The 16,574-nt window shown below is 38.3% G+C and overlaps 1 protein-coding gene and 1 long non-coding RNA gene across 3 annotated transcripts in view; one reads left to right on the top strand and one right to left on the bottom strand.

Moving 5' to 3' along the window:
* LOC114650889 (tenascin-like) overlaps nucleotides 1-16,574 on the top strand; it is a 585,410-nt gene that overhangs the window by 2,599 nt on the left and 566,237 nt on the right. For both annotated transcript variants that reach the window (XM_051933682.1, XM_028800800.2), the window contains exon 2: nucleotides 8,791-9,435. In XM_051933682.1, the coding sequence (XP_051789642.1) occupies nucleotides 8,871-9,435 (565 nt within the window). In that variant the 5' untranslated portion in view covers nucleotides 8,791-8,870. The remainder of the gene's footprint in view (nucleotides 1-8,790; nucleotides 9,436-16,574) is intronic.
* The window catches only part of LOC127529643 (uncharacterized), a 744,809-nt gene that overhangs the window by 234,887 nt on the left and 493,348 nt on the right, over nucleotides 1-16,574 (bottom strand). The window lies entirely within an intron of this gene.

Below are 16,574 nucleotides of genomic sequence, written 5' to 3'. Positions count from 1 at the left end.
GTGTATCAAGTATGCAAACAGATTGTAAGTCTGATAGCTGAGGTTAACTGCCAAGAAGGAGATAAACTGCTGCTGGCACCAAGTGTGAACCCAATTTTGGTTATAAAAAGTTTAACATCATTAGTGGTTGGTGTTTATAAAAAAATAAATACATACATTGCATACTGCAATTGTCATTTTTATATATTTATATATTTATAATTGGTGAAGGTAAGAATATTAGCCTAACATAACATAAAAAACTGAGTGTACTGTAAAATTCTCACAATGAGAAATTGTTTAACTCAACCAGTTATACATCTACCTCTCCAATTTACAAACCCGTATTCCTTTACTGTATATTGCACCAGCAATGCAGAGTCTATGCCAGTGTTATCAGGTTCCTGCGGATATCAGTCTTAGGTTGGCACACTCTCACACACACCCTCACTGACACTAGGCCAATTTAGAGCTGCTAATGCATTTAATATGTAAGCCTTTGTGATAAGGGAGGAAACTGAACCACCTGGTATGCACACACAAGCATAAGGAGAACAAGCAAACTGCGCACAAGGACCTCACTGAAAATTGATTCTAGGTCAATGGAGCTGAAAGCCAAAGATAGCATCACCCTGTATAAATTAGAATTTCGATGAAAAATCTTTTTCTTTCTTTCTTTCTTTCTTTCTTTCTTTCTTTCTTTCTTTCTTTCTTTCTTTCTTTCTTTCTTTCTTTCTTTCTTTCTTTGCTGCTGTTTAGTATCCATAACCCAACACTCATTGTTTAACAAAATCACTTGGCTATGGCCTTTAGAGAAGTGAATACCAAATAAACAGATCTTTGTAGTGAGTTTGTTTTACTTGTACAAAACAATCCTGAAGTGATGTCAACTTCTGTTGCATTTCCGTTTTATTATGAAACAAAAGATGCTGCAATAAAACTGAATGCGTGCCCACTGGAGGTGCAAAGTAATTCTTGAAAAAACCTGTCAAAATGAAATAAACGAACAAAATTTGCAGATACCACATAGCAAAAACAGAAAGTTACAGTAGTCAGTGGATCTAGTTCAACATTGCTGGTTCTGCTAGTGGGCAGGGGGGCCACCAGGCAGTGAATGCTGGGACAGGAAAGAGACAGAGCCCAACAGTTTCATTAGAATGGTATGAAAACTTGCAATGGCAATGAGGATGGAGGAAATAATGGAGGAATATAAATAACCACCAGGGAACAGTAAGCCTATCAGCCTACTAACTGTCCCAAAATGGCCATAGGGAGTGCCATAAGTTTGGAGCAGGAAGGACATGTCTACAATGTAGGAGAAAATATAATACATTTTCCCAAATATGTTGTAGAAATGCCTGACCCTTCTTTAGAGGTAGTAGAACCTCACATTAAGAGGGCAGGAAGGTAAAAGCCCTCCTAGCAGATAGAGGGCAGTATAGTATCCCAGCCCAGGAATAACCCTATAAAGCAGCGATCTGAGAGAACAGTGTGTAGGCTGATTGTCACCGCTCCTTCTCATCAGCTGGCAGCAACAAGCCTTAAATGAAAAGAAAGGAAGCATGTGGCCCTTTAGGTAAGGCATCCCAGGGTCTTCCTGAGAGACCCTTTAAGTGCTACAGAAGGATAAGGGATGCAGCAGTCTTAGAGACTACCAGTGGGCACTGTGGCTTGGTGGCTCAGTGCCTTTATAGAACCCTTTCTGATCCAGGTATTAATTCCAGGCATGGTTGGATGTGACCTGAAGAGGCAGAGTAAAGCCACCTCAAGCCAGTGTTTAACTGAGTCTAGAATTCGGAGATTACATAGGAGGAAGAGACGCAAGAATAAAGGCAGTGTGTGTGTGTGTGTGTGTCTTTGTGTGTGTGTGTAAGAGAGACAGAGTGATACAGATGGGAGGAAGTAAAGACTGAGTACTGTAAAGTGAGAAAATGGGTGCACGAACCTTGTAGGTAGGCTAAGTTTGAAGATTAAGTACAAGGTGGCCCAGAGTGGCATCAGGGTTGTTACTTTTTGCTTACTTTGCACACTTTTCTCTTCTCCCTATATTCATCCCTCTTGTGTTTATTTGACAAGAGTAAAGAGATCATGAGTTTGCATGCTGGGTCCTCCCTGCGTGAGTGGTGAGAAAAGCTCTATATAAATGTAAAGTATTATTATTATCATTATTATTAAGAAATATGCCATGTTTGTCTTTAGAACTGGATTTAAGGTACTGTAATGGTAGAACTCCATCTTGCTACAAATTTACTTTTTATTTTGGGAAGGGTGGAATCAAGAAGCACAACATGTAACTTCTATGAACCTTTGAATACATCTGTAGCATTCTTTACAGAAAAATCCGGGTGACTTCAGACTATTTTTAATTTTGAATCCACGGGGTATTGTCCTTTTGAATATCTTTGGAGGAAAATAGGAGCACCACTAAGATAAACTGAAAAGTTGAGCCTCTGCTCCATGTGTGGTTGGAGAAATGGTTCAAATGGCCCACAAGGTCTGATTCTAATTCTTTGATGCGTTAACCTGGCGTAACACCAAGCCACATAATCTAAACAAAAAAAAAGATGAGTAATAAATATTTGCATTGTAGCCAATGATTTCTTAAAAAAAAAATAAATCATGTTATTTACTACAGGAGTAAGAGTCATATAGTTACTCTGAATTCCCTAAAATGTAGCAAAATGCAAAAATAAAGGTGCAAGGAAAGTGAAAGACATCCAAGCCAAGGGTCAGAGGAACAGGGACACTCTGACAGGTGTCAGCACTGGGGCTGACAAGTCCTTGTCTTTTTAAGAAGGTCCAGCAGAGGCCATGAAGCAGGCTTTTCTGCCTAAGTACTGTCTGAGACAGCCTTTGTTTGTTTTTGCGTCTCCTGGACACGGAAATGTCACCCTTTGGCAGGATTTGAGGCCGGGGCGTGCGAGGAGAGCTGCTAATGTGCATTTCTTTCTCAGACAACAAGCAGTTCTGTCAGTAATTAGCAATGTTAGGAAAACGGCTGGGCTGTTGAGCAGGATGTAGGCAATATCTGAGAAAGAACTTCAAGCAATCCTCAATCTGCTTGAAAATATTTAGGAGGCTGACATCCGGCAAGGGGGCATCAAAAATGAGGCAAAAGTCACACAAGTCAATGATTCTAATTGAAAGAATGCAAGGGGGGAAACACTGGAGCAGACACACATACTTTTGTTTCTTTTATTTTCAGACAGATTTTAAGTAACACCTAAATATGATGTGTAAATGTGTATGTTTTCCATTATGCTTTATACTTTCAAAATCTGCTATAGATGTTAATTTCCACTAATGGGGAGGCTAGAGGAGCCTTGTGACTTTCACCTGTGATCCAGGGACAGATTTCAGGGGAGAGGATTTTTTTATTCACTCTGAAGTTTTCAGCCTGCACAGTGAAAGGTGGAATTGAATGTTGCTGGCTTTCTGTCCTGCTCAACCATCTCATGGAATTTCAAGCCTCACTTTATGGTGTTTCCAAGGCAATTAAGAGGTGATAAAAAGCAAAGTGTGTAGGTTCCACTTTTGTTTCAGGTCTTTTACCAGTATCCACAGAAGATGGTAATTTGGAAAACTAGTGAGGTCATCAAGAACATGACACCTTTCAACAAGTAAGCAACACCCTGCACCTCTTCCAAGGCCTTCATTTTAGTATAGCTCCAGCTGCACCAGATGGTCTTTTAAATTTGTTCTCAGCATCCCCAAGGCAATCAGTCCTGCTCCCCATCACACATTGCTTGCACGTTGTTCTTGACTCCAATTCTGGAACTATAATATTTAATTTTTGAGAAGGTAAAATTGTGCTATGTCCAGCCCATCACTAAAAATTTAAGACAAAATATTTTAATTACTTTACTACAGACTAGAGTTGTTTAGCAGATTACGGCATTACGAATGGACTTGTCAGATAAAAATGAGAAGTGCTAAAGAGTCTGAAGGTAGGAGCGTCACTAAGGTGGTAGAGGTCAAGGTTAGGTCCAGCAGGAGACATCTAGGAGTGAAAAAGAAACAAACTCGCAGTAGGAGAGGTCTTATGGATATCAGTGGTGGAGCACATGGGCCACAAGAAGATCTGATGTGTTTTAAATATTTTAAATTGAACAGGAGGACAAGAGGCAGGGATGCTAGTATAAGGTGGAGAGAGAAACAGAGAGGAATTTGTTAAAGGGTTACACACCCTTCTCCATAGACGTCAAGTGTACTCAAGAAAGGCAGACAAGGGGTTGAAACAGCTTGTGGTCCCAGGTTGAGGAATTTGAGGCCATGCTGCCCATTTAATGAGTAGGTTTGAGATTACTCACCGGAGGCCAGGACTCTCCTGTGTAACTAATAGGGTTCAGCACATAGTTATCAACTAAGAGCAGAGCAAGTGGGAGATGAAGATGAGACCCAGCCTTTTAAGTGCAAGTGAGGAGATGCTGGAACACAAGGCTAGAACTGTTTATATACAGTAGCAAAGGTATGAAAAGCTCCTGATTCAATAGTTAAATCCAGGCCTTACAGAATGTGACTCTATGTGTATATTTAAAGCCGCCTTATACCAGAAGACACAATATTGACAGCTAAGGACCACTCAGTAGGCAACTGACAAACGACTCATAACTTCTTTTATGAGAACAGTCATGTAGGCTTATTTATTAGCAAAATCTGCAACTCCTCTTGGTCTCTGTCCTAGCGATTGTCCTTTTTCATCCCAAGGAGGCCTTGATCAGCCTCTCAGACAGTTCCTGCTATTTTAAGGGGTTCAAACAAAATGTTATCTGTCAGGTATTTCATCCATTTGAGCTCATTTGATGGTGAATTTTGTTCTTTTACTTCCCTTTATTATTGCTAATGCCATTTCACTGTTTTAAGGACTAACGCATCTTGCTGACCATTTTGAGACAATGTAAAAGCAATTGTGGTAGCTCTGTTAGACAGTCAGTTTTTTTGCCCTTGTAGTCCAATGCCAAACTCTTTTCATTACATAAAGCACTTTTCTTTGCATTTTTGTCATTTTTCATTGTTGCACTCTTGCCTGTTTGTTTGTATCATGGTCAGGTACCCACCCTGGCTATGCAAATGTTTTGACACCCAGAAAAGAAGGCAGATATTATTTTACTAAATATCATGAGATGAGATGTGAGGCAAACAACAGGTTAAGTCCATTACCAAAAAAATGTATAAACTGAGATGTCAACCCCAAAGCACTACGCTAAAAACCAATCAGAATTTCACTAGCAAAGGTGTGTTAACCAGAAAAACAAACAAAGAAATCTGGACAGAAAAAGGTTTTGATTTGTATCCGGAATCTTGGACAACCATGATGTGTACAGCACTAACCTTTATGCCACTGTGACAATGTCATCATGCACTGCGCACGTCTGGTTGTCCTACCATAGCAACGATATGGACACTGACAACAAACCATGACAAAATGTGAAACAAAAGGTGCATTGCAGAAGATCATGAAAATAATTCAACAACCTTAAAGGAATAAAAAAAAAAATAAACAATAAGTTCTACATACTTAAAAAACTATAAGCCGCTCTAAACACATGTTTCATTGGCAACTATTTTATTTGGAGAAGTAGAAGCTAAATATATAATCCAGATGCAAATACAAAACTCTACAAAGAGCTAAATGTGGAGGAGATAAACAAGACTATTTGTGGGAAATTCCTAGTAAGAGGACACTATGTTTTTGTAAGAGACTCTTTCCTTTATTATTAGGTCAAGCTTACTAAACTGACTGATGTCTGTGCCTCAACACAGCGCTGTCACTAAAGTCATCCACAAAAATCAGTGTGACACCAGCATTGAACGGTGTCAAAAAAAAATGAAAAAATAACAGTAAAATAAAAAAGATGAGTAAAACTAATTCTAAACAGTCAAAAGTAATGTAATGACTAGAGACTAACACTGTGTGGTACTGCCATTTAGCTTCCTGTTATTAAGATTAATTATGAGGTCCAGTGTTCCTTGCTGGATGTATCTTGATATTTACACTTCCAGTGACTTCCCGCAACAAGAAAACAATGGAGCATCTAGAGTTCTGAATACTTTTTTATTGGACTTCTCTTTTTCACCAGGGGCAAATAGTGTATGAATACAGAGCAGACTGTGATAACATACTGTATATTGTAGCAGCAGTAATGTTGTCACATGTATAGAATACAGTGACATTCTTCAAGTTCTTCTGTGACTTCTCTTTGTAGATCAGCCTCTTCAAGTAGTAGTAGAAGTAGTAGTGGTAGTAGTATTAACAATTATACAAAGTACAGTAAAATTCTTACTTGCATATTCATCCAGCATGCAATACATCACTTCTCTCAGACACTGTGATATACAAGAATATATGTCAATACCAGAAGTATTCCTAACTTATTTTCCCATTACTCGAGACCTTTTGGAAAAACCCTGTGAAAAACCCTTGTTTGGTTAGCATAAACTTTATAAATAGAGCAAATACACACAGTAAACAGTCTGGCTAGAGGTCAATGTTTATATGTACACACAGATTTGCAGGGAGAAGATGAGACAATGAGAACTTAGGTGGTACTTTCACTGGGCAGGTGGGTGAGTCACAACAGCAGGTAGACAGAGACCCATACACCTTAGAAGAAGGCCAATGAGGCAGCAGAGTTTGTTGTGCTTTGTATTCTACTTTTTGTGCATCAGTTCCTTGTATAATTTATACAAATCATACAAATATCGCATGTTGTACACTTTGTTTACTTGATGCCATTCTAGTATGAAGAGCTATTATGTCAGTGCCTGTTCCTTTGACAACAATGTTCAACATTTATTTGCCTGTATGTAAATATAATTAGTAGTGCAGTCATAGTGGTTAATGCTTCCACCTCACTTTAGTTTGAAAACTCACCCACTCATTGGATGTGTGAATCTCCACCATGTCCACCTTTTACACAAGGGATAACAGTAATGGTTCCTCTGCTTCTCAGCTAAAGTCATTTGCATTTGGCCACTCTCCATGTGTCTTTGATTTATTCGATTCATATTTGCATACACTTTCCCCATTGCATGTGTTTCTTCAGAAGATCCAAAAAATATGTATGCTATATAAATTAGCCTGGTATGAAGGGTGACTACAAATTTGGGTGAGTAAAGATGGACGTGCTCTGAAGTGTGTCCTGTAACAGACTAGCATCCTGTTTGGAGCTGATGCCTGTTTTCCTGGCAATGCTAATCCAATAGGGGACCCAGAAAAGGAAAGAACAAGTTTGCAAAGTGATTGGATGAATGTACGGGGGAGCCAGATTTATGTTTCTACTAGATTTAATTTCCAGTTATGAAAGTAATATTACCTGAGAGACCAAAATGATATTATCCAAAAAAGTATCATCTAAAAGTTTAAAATAATGAAGATGAGGTTAATGTTTAGGACAATGGGACAAAAGGGCTTTGTAGGCAGAAACCTAGAAACAGGTGTAGAGAATTAGAGGTTCTCATACCACTGAATATTTACACATGACTTCCAGTCTAATAGAAGTGAACTATTTAGATTATGGCAATTATCCTATGATTGCTCATCCCATTCAAGTTAAATCAGTGTAGCGGCATCTTGAAGATATCATCATATTGTTTGATGCCACTTTGGAGGCAGTTCTTTAATATAATGTAATTCTTTAATATAGTCACTACATGGTGATATGATGTTCAGCAATCTTTTACCATAGACTGAACGTGAAGGTAATGAATATATTCTTTTCATGATTTTGACCCTTTGTGTGTTATATCAGTGGTGTAAAGCCTGCCATACGGCATTTTAGACTTGACAATGTCGCTGATTCAACAACAATAAGCACCTAGGTTTTTTGCTTTTTTGATGTTTTGAAGTATCCTGATCATAATCCCCCCCACCCATCACAAACATTAAATAAATAATATGTTTTGTCTGAATGTCTGTGTTCTCAATAACTCTCAAAGTAGGCTAACTCAAGTCTGTTTTGGTCAGGCTGTTTCTTATGCTCATGCGTAAAGATGATTCGATATTAAACACATCTTTCTGGTAACTGCCTAATAAAATTACAGGAAATAGAAGCAAAAATGTATTTATTTTTTGCATTTTTTAATAAATAAATAAACTGAAACAGATTCATAATGACTTAATCCGCCAGTCTGCTTTTTAAAAGAAAAATCAAAAAAGTGCTCGAAGACAAAGTGTGTTCAAAGAGGATTGAGCTTTCCAGTTGAAGACAGAGCTTCCCGTTTATGCACAAGCATTAAGTCAACAATATTTTAAGAAAAAGTGCATGCATTGTGCGCACTGTGATAATACGACACTAATTATTTCAGATTTTCTTAATAGATGTTTTAATATTGTTTGCATGCTGTTTGATATTAACCTCTCCCTGGCCTTATTTAAGTATATTGTGTCATTAATTTTGTGATCTCTGTTCTCAATAATAACATTAGATTAAAATATTTTGTTGACCATCTATGCAAACAACTTGGGGTAAATAAAAAATCATTTTTTTGGATGGATTATTCCCTTAAATTGTGATAACTGATGTATCAGAGTATGTTATTGGAAAGCATGGTCTTATCATGAAACAAAGCCTAATCCACATTTTGTTTCTGCTTTGATTGGACCACTTTAACAGATGTTTTCAAATAAGAGTGAGCATTCAAAATTACAAGATACTACATTCTGCATATTGAAAATAACACTTTCAATTTACAAAAAATAGTGATGACCTATTGGTACACTAATAATTTCCTTGCTTGTTCATTCATGGTGTCTTCCCAGTGTTAGTCAGTCAATGGTATGACAATGTCTTTTTCATTTCTGTTTTTCAGGACCCCAGGCATAACTGGTGAAAACATCTCCACTTTGTAACACTCTTGGATTGTTCATAACTACAACTGTTTCTTTGACCATGGGCCCTTTTGTCTACTGGTTGTGCATAACACTTACAGCAGTCCTCCTATGTGAAGGCAGTGCTTTGGAAACACCAAGTTTAAGTAACGCTGGGGCAAAAAAAGCCTCTAGAGTAATGAGTAACAAAGAAGATCCTCTGCTAGACAATAAAAAACAACCTAGTGTCCTTTCTCAGTTTACAAGGAAATCACATCTTGGAGCTCAGCCATTTAAAGAAGAGACAAATACAGGCAAACTCTTGCCTCAGACAAAGACCCATCAGAATCCAAACCAAGAAATACCCACCCAAAATCCTCCTCAAGTAATAACTCTTCGGCTCAGCGGTGCCTGCACAAGCCAGGTTCTAGAGGGGGTTGATGGAGATATAAACACGGATTTTGAACACGTTCTTGAGCCTGGCACACCTTTAGTGATTACTCACCGCATTACAGTAGCCCCATCCTGCTCTTGCACTGAAATTGATGTCTCTGCTTTGAACCAGCGTATAACAGCACTTGAGAGCCAGATATCAGAACTGAGGCAGCAGTGTGGAGGAGGAGGAGGATGTTGCCATGCTGCCACAGGTAAGAAGAATTTCTGCATTAGTTTACTTTGTTAAGTGTATGACATTAAGCATTATAAACCCACCAGTAACGGTGCACTGCACGATAACGTGCAGTGAATACACTTGACTTAAGCATTCCTAGTTTTCATACTCTTTATCTGTACATTTAGCGTTTGTTTGCTCAGAGGTTGATGTGTTTGCTGCTTCCTGAGCAGCTCTTCTTTTCTCCACCCTAGCGGCCCGCTTCTTCTCTTCTTTCGTCTGCATCTTTTTGCATTAAAACTGATTAAGTCAGTGTTCATGTTACAATTACGTAGTACGTTTTCCTTAATTTTTCACTTAAGCTTGTACTAAAGTCTTCAATCTACCTCAAGAATGATTTAAGATATGAAGAGGTAGGGGAAGTGACAGCAAAGGTGGTAGGGATGAAAACGCCGCCCGTACGCCTGTGCTGTATGGCCCCCCTGCTGGCTGCTGCCGAGAGTTGATTCTACAATAAAATAAAATAAACATAAATAGAGGAATAACCTTGGAGGTCAATCATCAACCCTAAAGTGTATAGTAGACATCACATAGTATATGTGTACCAAATTTCACATCAATAGTTCAAATGGTTTGCGAGCTACAGGTGATTTAAAATCTTGGATAGACAAACGGACAGTCACGGTAGCGTATTATATAAGAAGATGACTTGCAGCTTGGCCCCTGAAACTCATTCATCTACCACAATCATACAGTGTTATTCACTAAATATTCCAACTTCCAAAAAAAAAACAACCTCAGAGAGAAATGTTCCATTGATCAGTGCTTTTACTTACTGTGGTTTGAATCTGTACGTTTGTTGTAAACTCTCATGTTTAAGAAGAACAAACAGAATACATTTTTTGTGAATAGGTATTTAAAACAATGACTCAATGATTCTGATGGAAGACTGCAAAGGTTTGGTCTGTCATTAGTGATGCAAAGTACTCTCAAGTCAAGGAAGCAGTGATGAGCAAAGCAGTTGATTTTCATTTCTTTCATGAAACTGATGCTAAAATTCATTTTGTATGCACTCTTTTGATCATAAAACATGAATCTTTATTTATTTAAATACACTTTATTGAGTTATACTCAGCAACAAACATGTATAACCATATATGTTAATATCCTTCCGGTCAAAAAAGAAATTAAATAGATGCAAGTATACATATAAATTACTGCTCTATTTCCAACCGCGTGACACAAATGGTGACTGTGAAACCAACATGTAGGTGAACTCATCTATTACGTTGCCAGTCAATTTACGCTGCTGGTCAAAATTCACGTCACATATTGTATGTCCAACTGGGAAAAATACAAAGTGGCCTCACGAAGTTCAACATTTTCCTAAAAGCAAAAGCGGAGCTTCACCACGTGCTCGTGTCAATGGGGGTGCAGCTTAAGCACAAGCAGGCAGACACAGACAGTGCCTATTTGATTTTACGTTATTTTTACTGAAAACAAATAAATGGCAAAAATTTGTACAAAATAAATATTTGTAAAAATCCACTATTTGTGCTTATCCGAATACCATATTTGTATTCGACTCCATCCCTACATTACAGGGTAAGGCAAAACGTTTAATCTGGACCTAACCAGATGCAGAATGTCACAAAAAATTGAACTAGCTCACGTTCAAGTTCTTCACTTGTAAATACATTATGTTAAGTTCACTGTTCTTAGAAAAATGAGCTTCTTCAATGAATGCGCTCTTTTGAACTAGTTAATGCACAACGCTGACATTGGCAATATAGCGGGTGGGATAAAGTATGATGGGGGATATCCCTAGCTAACACTGTCTCAATATTTGGTTAGATACAAGGAAAGGGTGCTGGGATAGAGGTGGAGATATTGGGGGTCAATATTGTGTGTACTTGACAAGAACTAAACACATGTATGTCTTTCTGTGTCATTGGCACAAATTTTGCTAGCTGTGAAATACCATAGATTTGCAAATTCAATTTAATGCTGTAAAACAATAACCAGACATTGAAAAAGGTTTGGGGCACGTCAATGACCCCGTATAATGAAAAAAGTAAATCAAAAATAAAATGGTCTTTTCACAAAGATAAGGTTTGACGTCTTTTCAGATGGGAGTCCAATATCGATATATCAATGTTATGTTATAATTAATGTTGACCAAATGTATTATTAGTTGATACATGGGTTGTCCATTTGGTCTGGCAAAATAATGCGCAACCGATCCCTTTCCTTCCTGGTGGCCTTTTCTTTTTCAGATAGAGCCACCTGTTTTTGTAGCTTCCACTTGACATTTCTAGTCAAATTGACAGCTCTTATAGTCAAAGAGTTTAGCAGGGAAAATGCAGCACTCTTTGCTACCACATTGGCCTAGTTTAGTGACTCTAGCCTAGTTGTTTCCTGATCTGCACATTAATTTATGTTTTTTTTTCACTCTTCAAGTACCCACCATGCTAAGTTATCCATCATTAGAACTACAGTTATACAAGCCTGGTCTGCAATAGAAATAAAATATTGATATACTTTTTTATATGCACTGCTTTGTGCCCTACTAAACACAAAATATCATCAATATACTAATAATGTAGTTGTCCATCAATCACTTAGAATATTGGACAAATATAGGAAGAACTTTAAGACAGAGAAGCTCTTATCTGGTGCACCTTGGCATGACAATCACCTTTTTTACCCTCTCAAACCTACACAGTTTACAGAAGTTTACTAACTTGCTTAAAAACCTATCCATTTTCATTACATGGATATATAGATAGATAGAATCCAAATTTCTTACCAGCACTTGAAAGAATGTGGTCTGCCATTAATGAAAATTCTCTGTTTAATCTAAGTAAGAGGCCAGATATAGATTAACACGAAACTCCTCTTCACTGCTTTCAGTCACATGAAGCAAACTTCATTAGTTCTGACATACTAAACTAAATATTAAATCATGGTGGAAACTTTATTGCCAACAAAACTGTATAAAATGACTTCAATATCAAATATTCTGGCACCACCTGGCATTTTTTCACAGTGTGGAGTTTTATATCCCATAATTCTGTTATCTACAATTATTGATTCACCAAAAACACAACCTCATTTTTAAGATAAACAGATGCACCTTTGAGTGATGAATACCTCTTCTGGTTCCAACCTGGTGATCTGGTGACCATATGGTGTGCAAATATTTATGTTGTAGACCCCCATCTGGCTGAAACCCAATCACCCTCTGGCCAGATTGGTGTGGCTGCTGATTAAAGCCACTCACTGGCAAAAAAAGACAAAGAAAATGAGACCTGGTTGAAGGATCTGAACAACTTGAGCCAATTCTACTTTTGTTTTTTGTCTGTTTTCTTTCACTAAGGCTCAGGATCCTAATGTGGACCACAAATTTTATATCTTTTTTACCATTGCTGTATTAATTAGGTATGCAGAACTGGAAAACTGATTATAATGTCAGAGATGTAACTGGACTGACACAATAAAACACAACTGACATAATTAATTTATTTTGGGGTTTATTACACAAATACTATGCAACAATGGACAACTAGACAGCTAATGGGCATCAACATCTTCATGAGTATGTCCTAGAAAATAGTAGATTGCTCCTTGCTGGTGAATAGAGAGCAGTCATCCCATGTGGAGGATTTATGGTCATTTGAGGTTTTGTGAGGGTAAAGAGGGTCATAAAATTGACAAAAAGATCAGTGTAGCAGCATCAGGACTGCAAACATTGCACTAGATAATGGTGGTGAAACAAGAGCTGATCTCTCTAATAATTTTTTCAGTTTTATTCAGTTTGGTAACTCTGTTAGGATGGCCATTCAAGAACAGCTAAAATTAAAACAGTGATTCTTCTGCATTAGCTTGTATAACTTGAAGAGGAGTATAGGAACTTAATCAAGGACTTTGTTAAATGGTGCGACTCAAACCACCTACAACTGAACACCAGCAAAACCAAGGAGCTGGTGGTGGATTTTAGGAGGACTAGGCTTCTCATGGACCCCGTGATCTTCAGAGGTGACTGTGTACAGAGGGTGCACATAAATACCTGGGAGTGCAGCTGGATGATAAATTGGACTGGACTGCCAATACTGATGCTCTGTGTAAGAAAGGACAGAGGCGACTATACTTCCTTAGAAGGCTGGCGTCCTTCAACATCTGCAATAAGATGCTGCAGATGTTCTATCAGACGGTTGTGGCGAGCGCCCTCTTCTACATGGTGGTGTGCTGGGGAAGCAGCATAAAGAAGAGGGACGCCTCACACCTGGACAAACTGGTGAGGAAGGCAGGCTCTATTGTAGGCACGGAGCTGGACAGTTTGACATCCGTGGCAGAGCGACGGGCACTGAGCAGGCTCCTGTCAATAATGGAGAATCCACTGCATCCACTAAACAGTATCATCTCCAGACAGAGGAGCAGCTTCAGCGACAGACTGCTGTCAATGTCCTGCTCCACTGACAGACTGAGGAGATCGTTCCTCCCCCACACTATGCGACTCTTCAATTCCACCCAGGGGGGTAAACGTTAACATTATAAAAAGTTATTGTCTTTTTTTACCTGCATTATTATCATTCTATTATTATCTATCTATCTATCTATAACATACAAGCATACATACAATTTATTCTGGATGAAATACCATTTATTGTTGTTTTTCACTTGTTTTCTATCTTACATTTTTCAAGTATAATATTAAACTGCAATAAAATATACAGTGCTCAAAAAAATTATGGGAACACTTAAATCACACATCAGATCTCGATAATTGAAATATTTAAGTGTAATTTGTTGAGAACAAAATGATGTAACAAGGGTCAATGAAAACCAAAATCACCAACCTACTGTGGGCTGGATGCAACATCACACCAAAAAATCAAAGTCAACAACTGAAGGCTGATCCAGCTTGTGTGAATTTCATCACGACAATTCATAATGTGACTCAGTAATGTGTATGCCTGTATGTACTTCCGACAAAGTCTGGGCATGTTCGTGATCAGATTGCAGATGGTGTCCTGGGAATCTCCTCTCAGACCTGGATCAGGGCATCAGTAAGCTCTTGGACAGTCTGTTTTGCTACTTAATGTTGTCAGATGCACCGATACATAACATCCCAGAGGTTCTCAATTGAATTCAGGTCTAGGGAACATGCAGTCCAGTCAATGGCATCAAATCCTTTGTCATCTAGGGACTGCCTATACACTCTGACCATATGAGACCGGGCATTGTCCTGCACTAGAAGGAACCCAGGGCCCACTGTACCAGTGTAAAGTCTGACAATGGCTCTGAGGATTTCATCCTGATACCTAATAGCAGTCAGGGTATCCTTGCCTAGCACGTGGAGGTCTGTTAACCCTTACAAGGATATGTCTCCTCAGACCATCACTGACCCACCATCAAACCTGCCGTGTTGGATGATTTTGCAGGCTGCATAACGTTCACCACGGCATCTTCAGACTCTTTCATGTCTGTCACATGTGCTGAGTGTGAACCTACTCTCATATGTGATGAGAGCAGGGCACCAATGGTGAAGCTGCCAATTGTGGTATTCTCTGGCGAATGCCAATCGAGCTGCACAGTGATGGTCTGTGAGCAAAGTCTCAGTAGAAGACGATGGGCCATTATTCCACCCTCATGGAGTCTGTTTTTGACTGTTTGGTCAGAAACATGCACACCATTAGCCAGCTAGTGGTCATTTTGCAGGGTTCTGGCAGTACTACTCCTGTTCCCCCTCACACAAGGAGCAGATTCCGGTCCTGCTGCTGGGTTTAGGCCCTTCCATTTCTCTGTCCAGCTCTCCTTGTGCAAAGGCCCATCTCCTGGTATCTCCTCCATGCATATCTCCTCCATATTTCCTCTTGAGACTGTGCTGGAAGACACAACAAACATTCCTGGAGGAGCTGGACTACCTGTGCAACCTGAATCAGCTGCAGGCACCATCTTGTGCTACCAATAATGACAAGGACACTAGCAAAATGCAAAACTAGTGAAGAATCAGTCAGGAAGGATAAGGATTGAGGAACTGTCTGTGGCCACCACCTGTAAAACCATTCCCTTTTTAGGGGTTGTCTTGTTGTTGCCTCTCCTGTGCACCTGTTGTCACTTTCATTTGCACTGAAGCAGGTGAAGTTGATTCACAATTACTTATCTTTCCTAATCGGACAGATTGATATCCCTAAAGCTTTTTTGACTTGGTGTTAGACTGTAATGATAAAGTGTTACCTTAATTTTTTTGAGTAGTGTAATTATAATATGGGTAAATGTGTCAACGTATCTCACTAAACAAATGAAAATGGTTCATTTGGATTTATATTTATTCATTTTCACAAGCAGTTTGCTTTTGTTTTCAATAGTTTATTCACATAAGTCTTGACCTTTTGTTAATAAAAGTTAAAACTACATGATCAACTGTTTCACAGATGAACATATTTTTAGATATACTTTATGTTAAAATATAGAAAAGTGTGCCAATAAATTATTTTAATAAAGAAGAGAACAGCTTCTTATCTCTCATGCAATAGTTTTTTGGTTTGACTTGTTGCTTAGTAATAACTCACCTTCATAGTTACCATATATAATCTTTTTGCACTGCGTTTCCAAAATGGATTTTTTGGTTCTGCTATTACAAGTTTGTCTCCTGTTTTAGTTTAGTCACTAGGTTAGATTGATCTCCCAGTATTGTCCTTGATAGTTTATCTGCTTTCTTTTCAAAGTCCTCTTCACTTTCTGTATGTTCACCTACTGGTGGCAGAACAGCTAGCAATTACAATTTCATGTGAATAAATTCAAAGGTAACCTATGTAGCGTTCAATTATTTGGAAAGGTTTATTTCTACAGTTACAAGTCACAGATGTTTTAATTAACCTGCTCTTCACAAAATATCAGATGTGGAATGTTTGGGTTTTGATTACAGGTCGTTGATTTTTTATTGCAATTCATACTACTTTCTATGTACTTTCACTTTATTTTCTGCACATGGCATTAGGATTTATTTTTGAGAGATGCAAAAAAGGGATTTTCCAAAAGGTTAGTCAGACAAGCAAGGGTCAGTAATTAAATTCAAAGCCAACTCAAATATAAGAAATCAAAGTAAAAAATTAAAGCCAAGTTCTTATTTGAAAAATGCTGCAGGGAACATTGTGATTAACAGTAATAGGA

This window comes from Erpetoichthys calabaricus, chromosome 1 (assembly GCF_900747795.2).
Source record: "Erpetoichthys calabaricus chromosome 1, fErpCal1.3, whole genome shotgun sequence".
In the NCBI taxonomy this organism is placed as follows: domain Eukaryota; kingdom Metazoa; phylum Chordata; class Cladistia; order Polypteriformes; family Polypteridae; genus Erpetoichthys; species Erpetoichthys calabaricus.
Note: the sequence above shows the minus strand (reverse complement) of the source record. Positions and strands in the feature narration are given on the sequence as shown.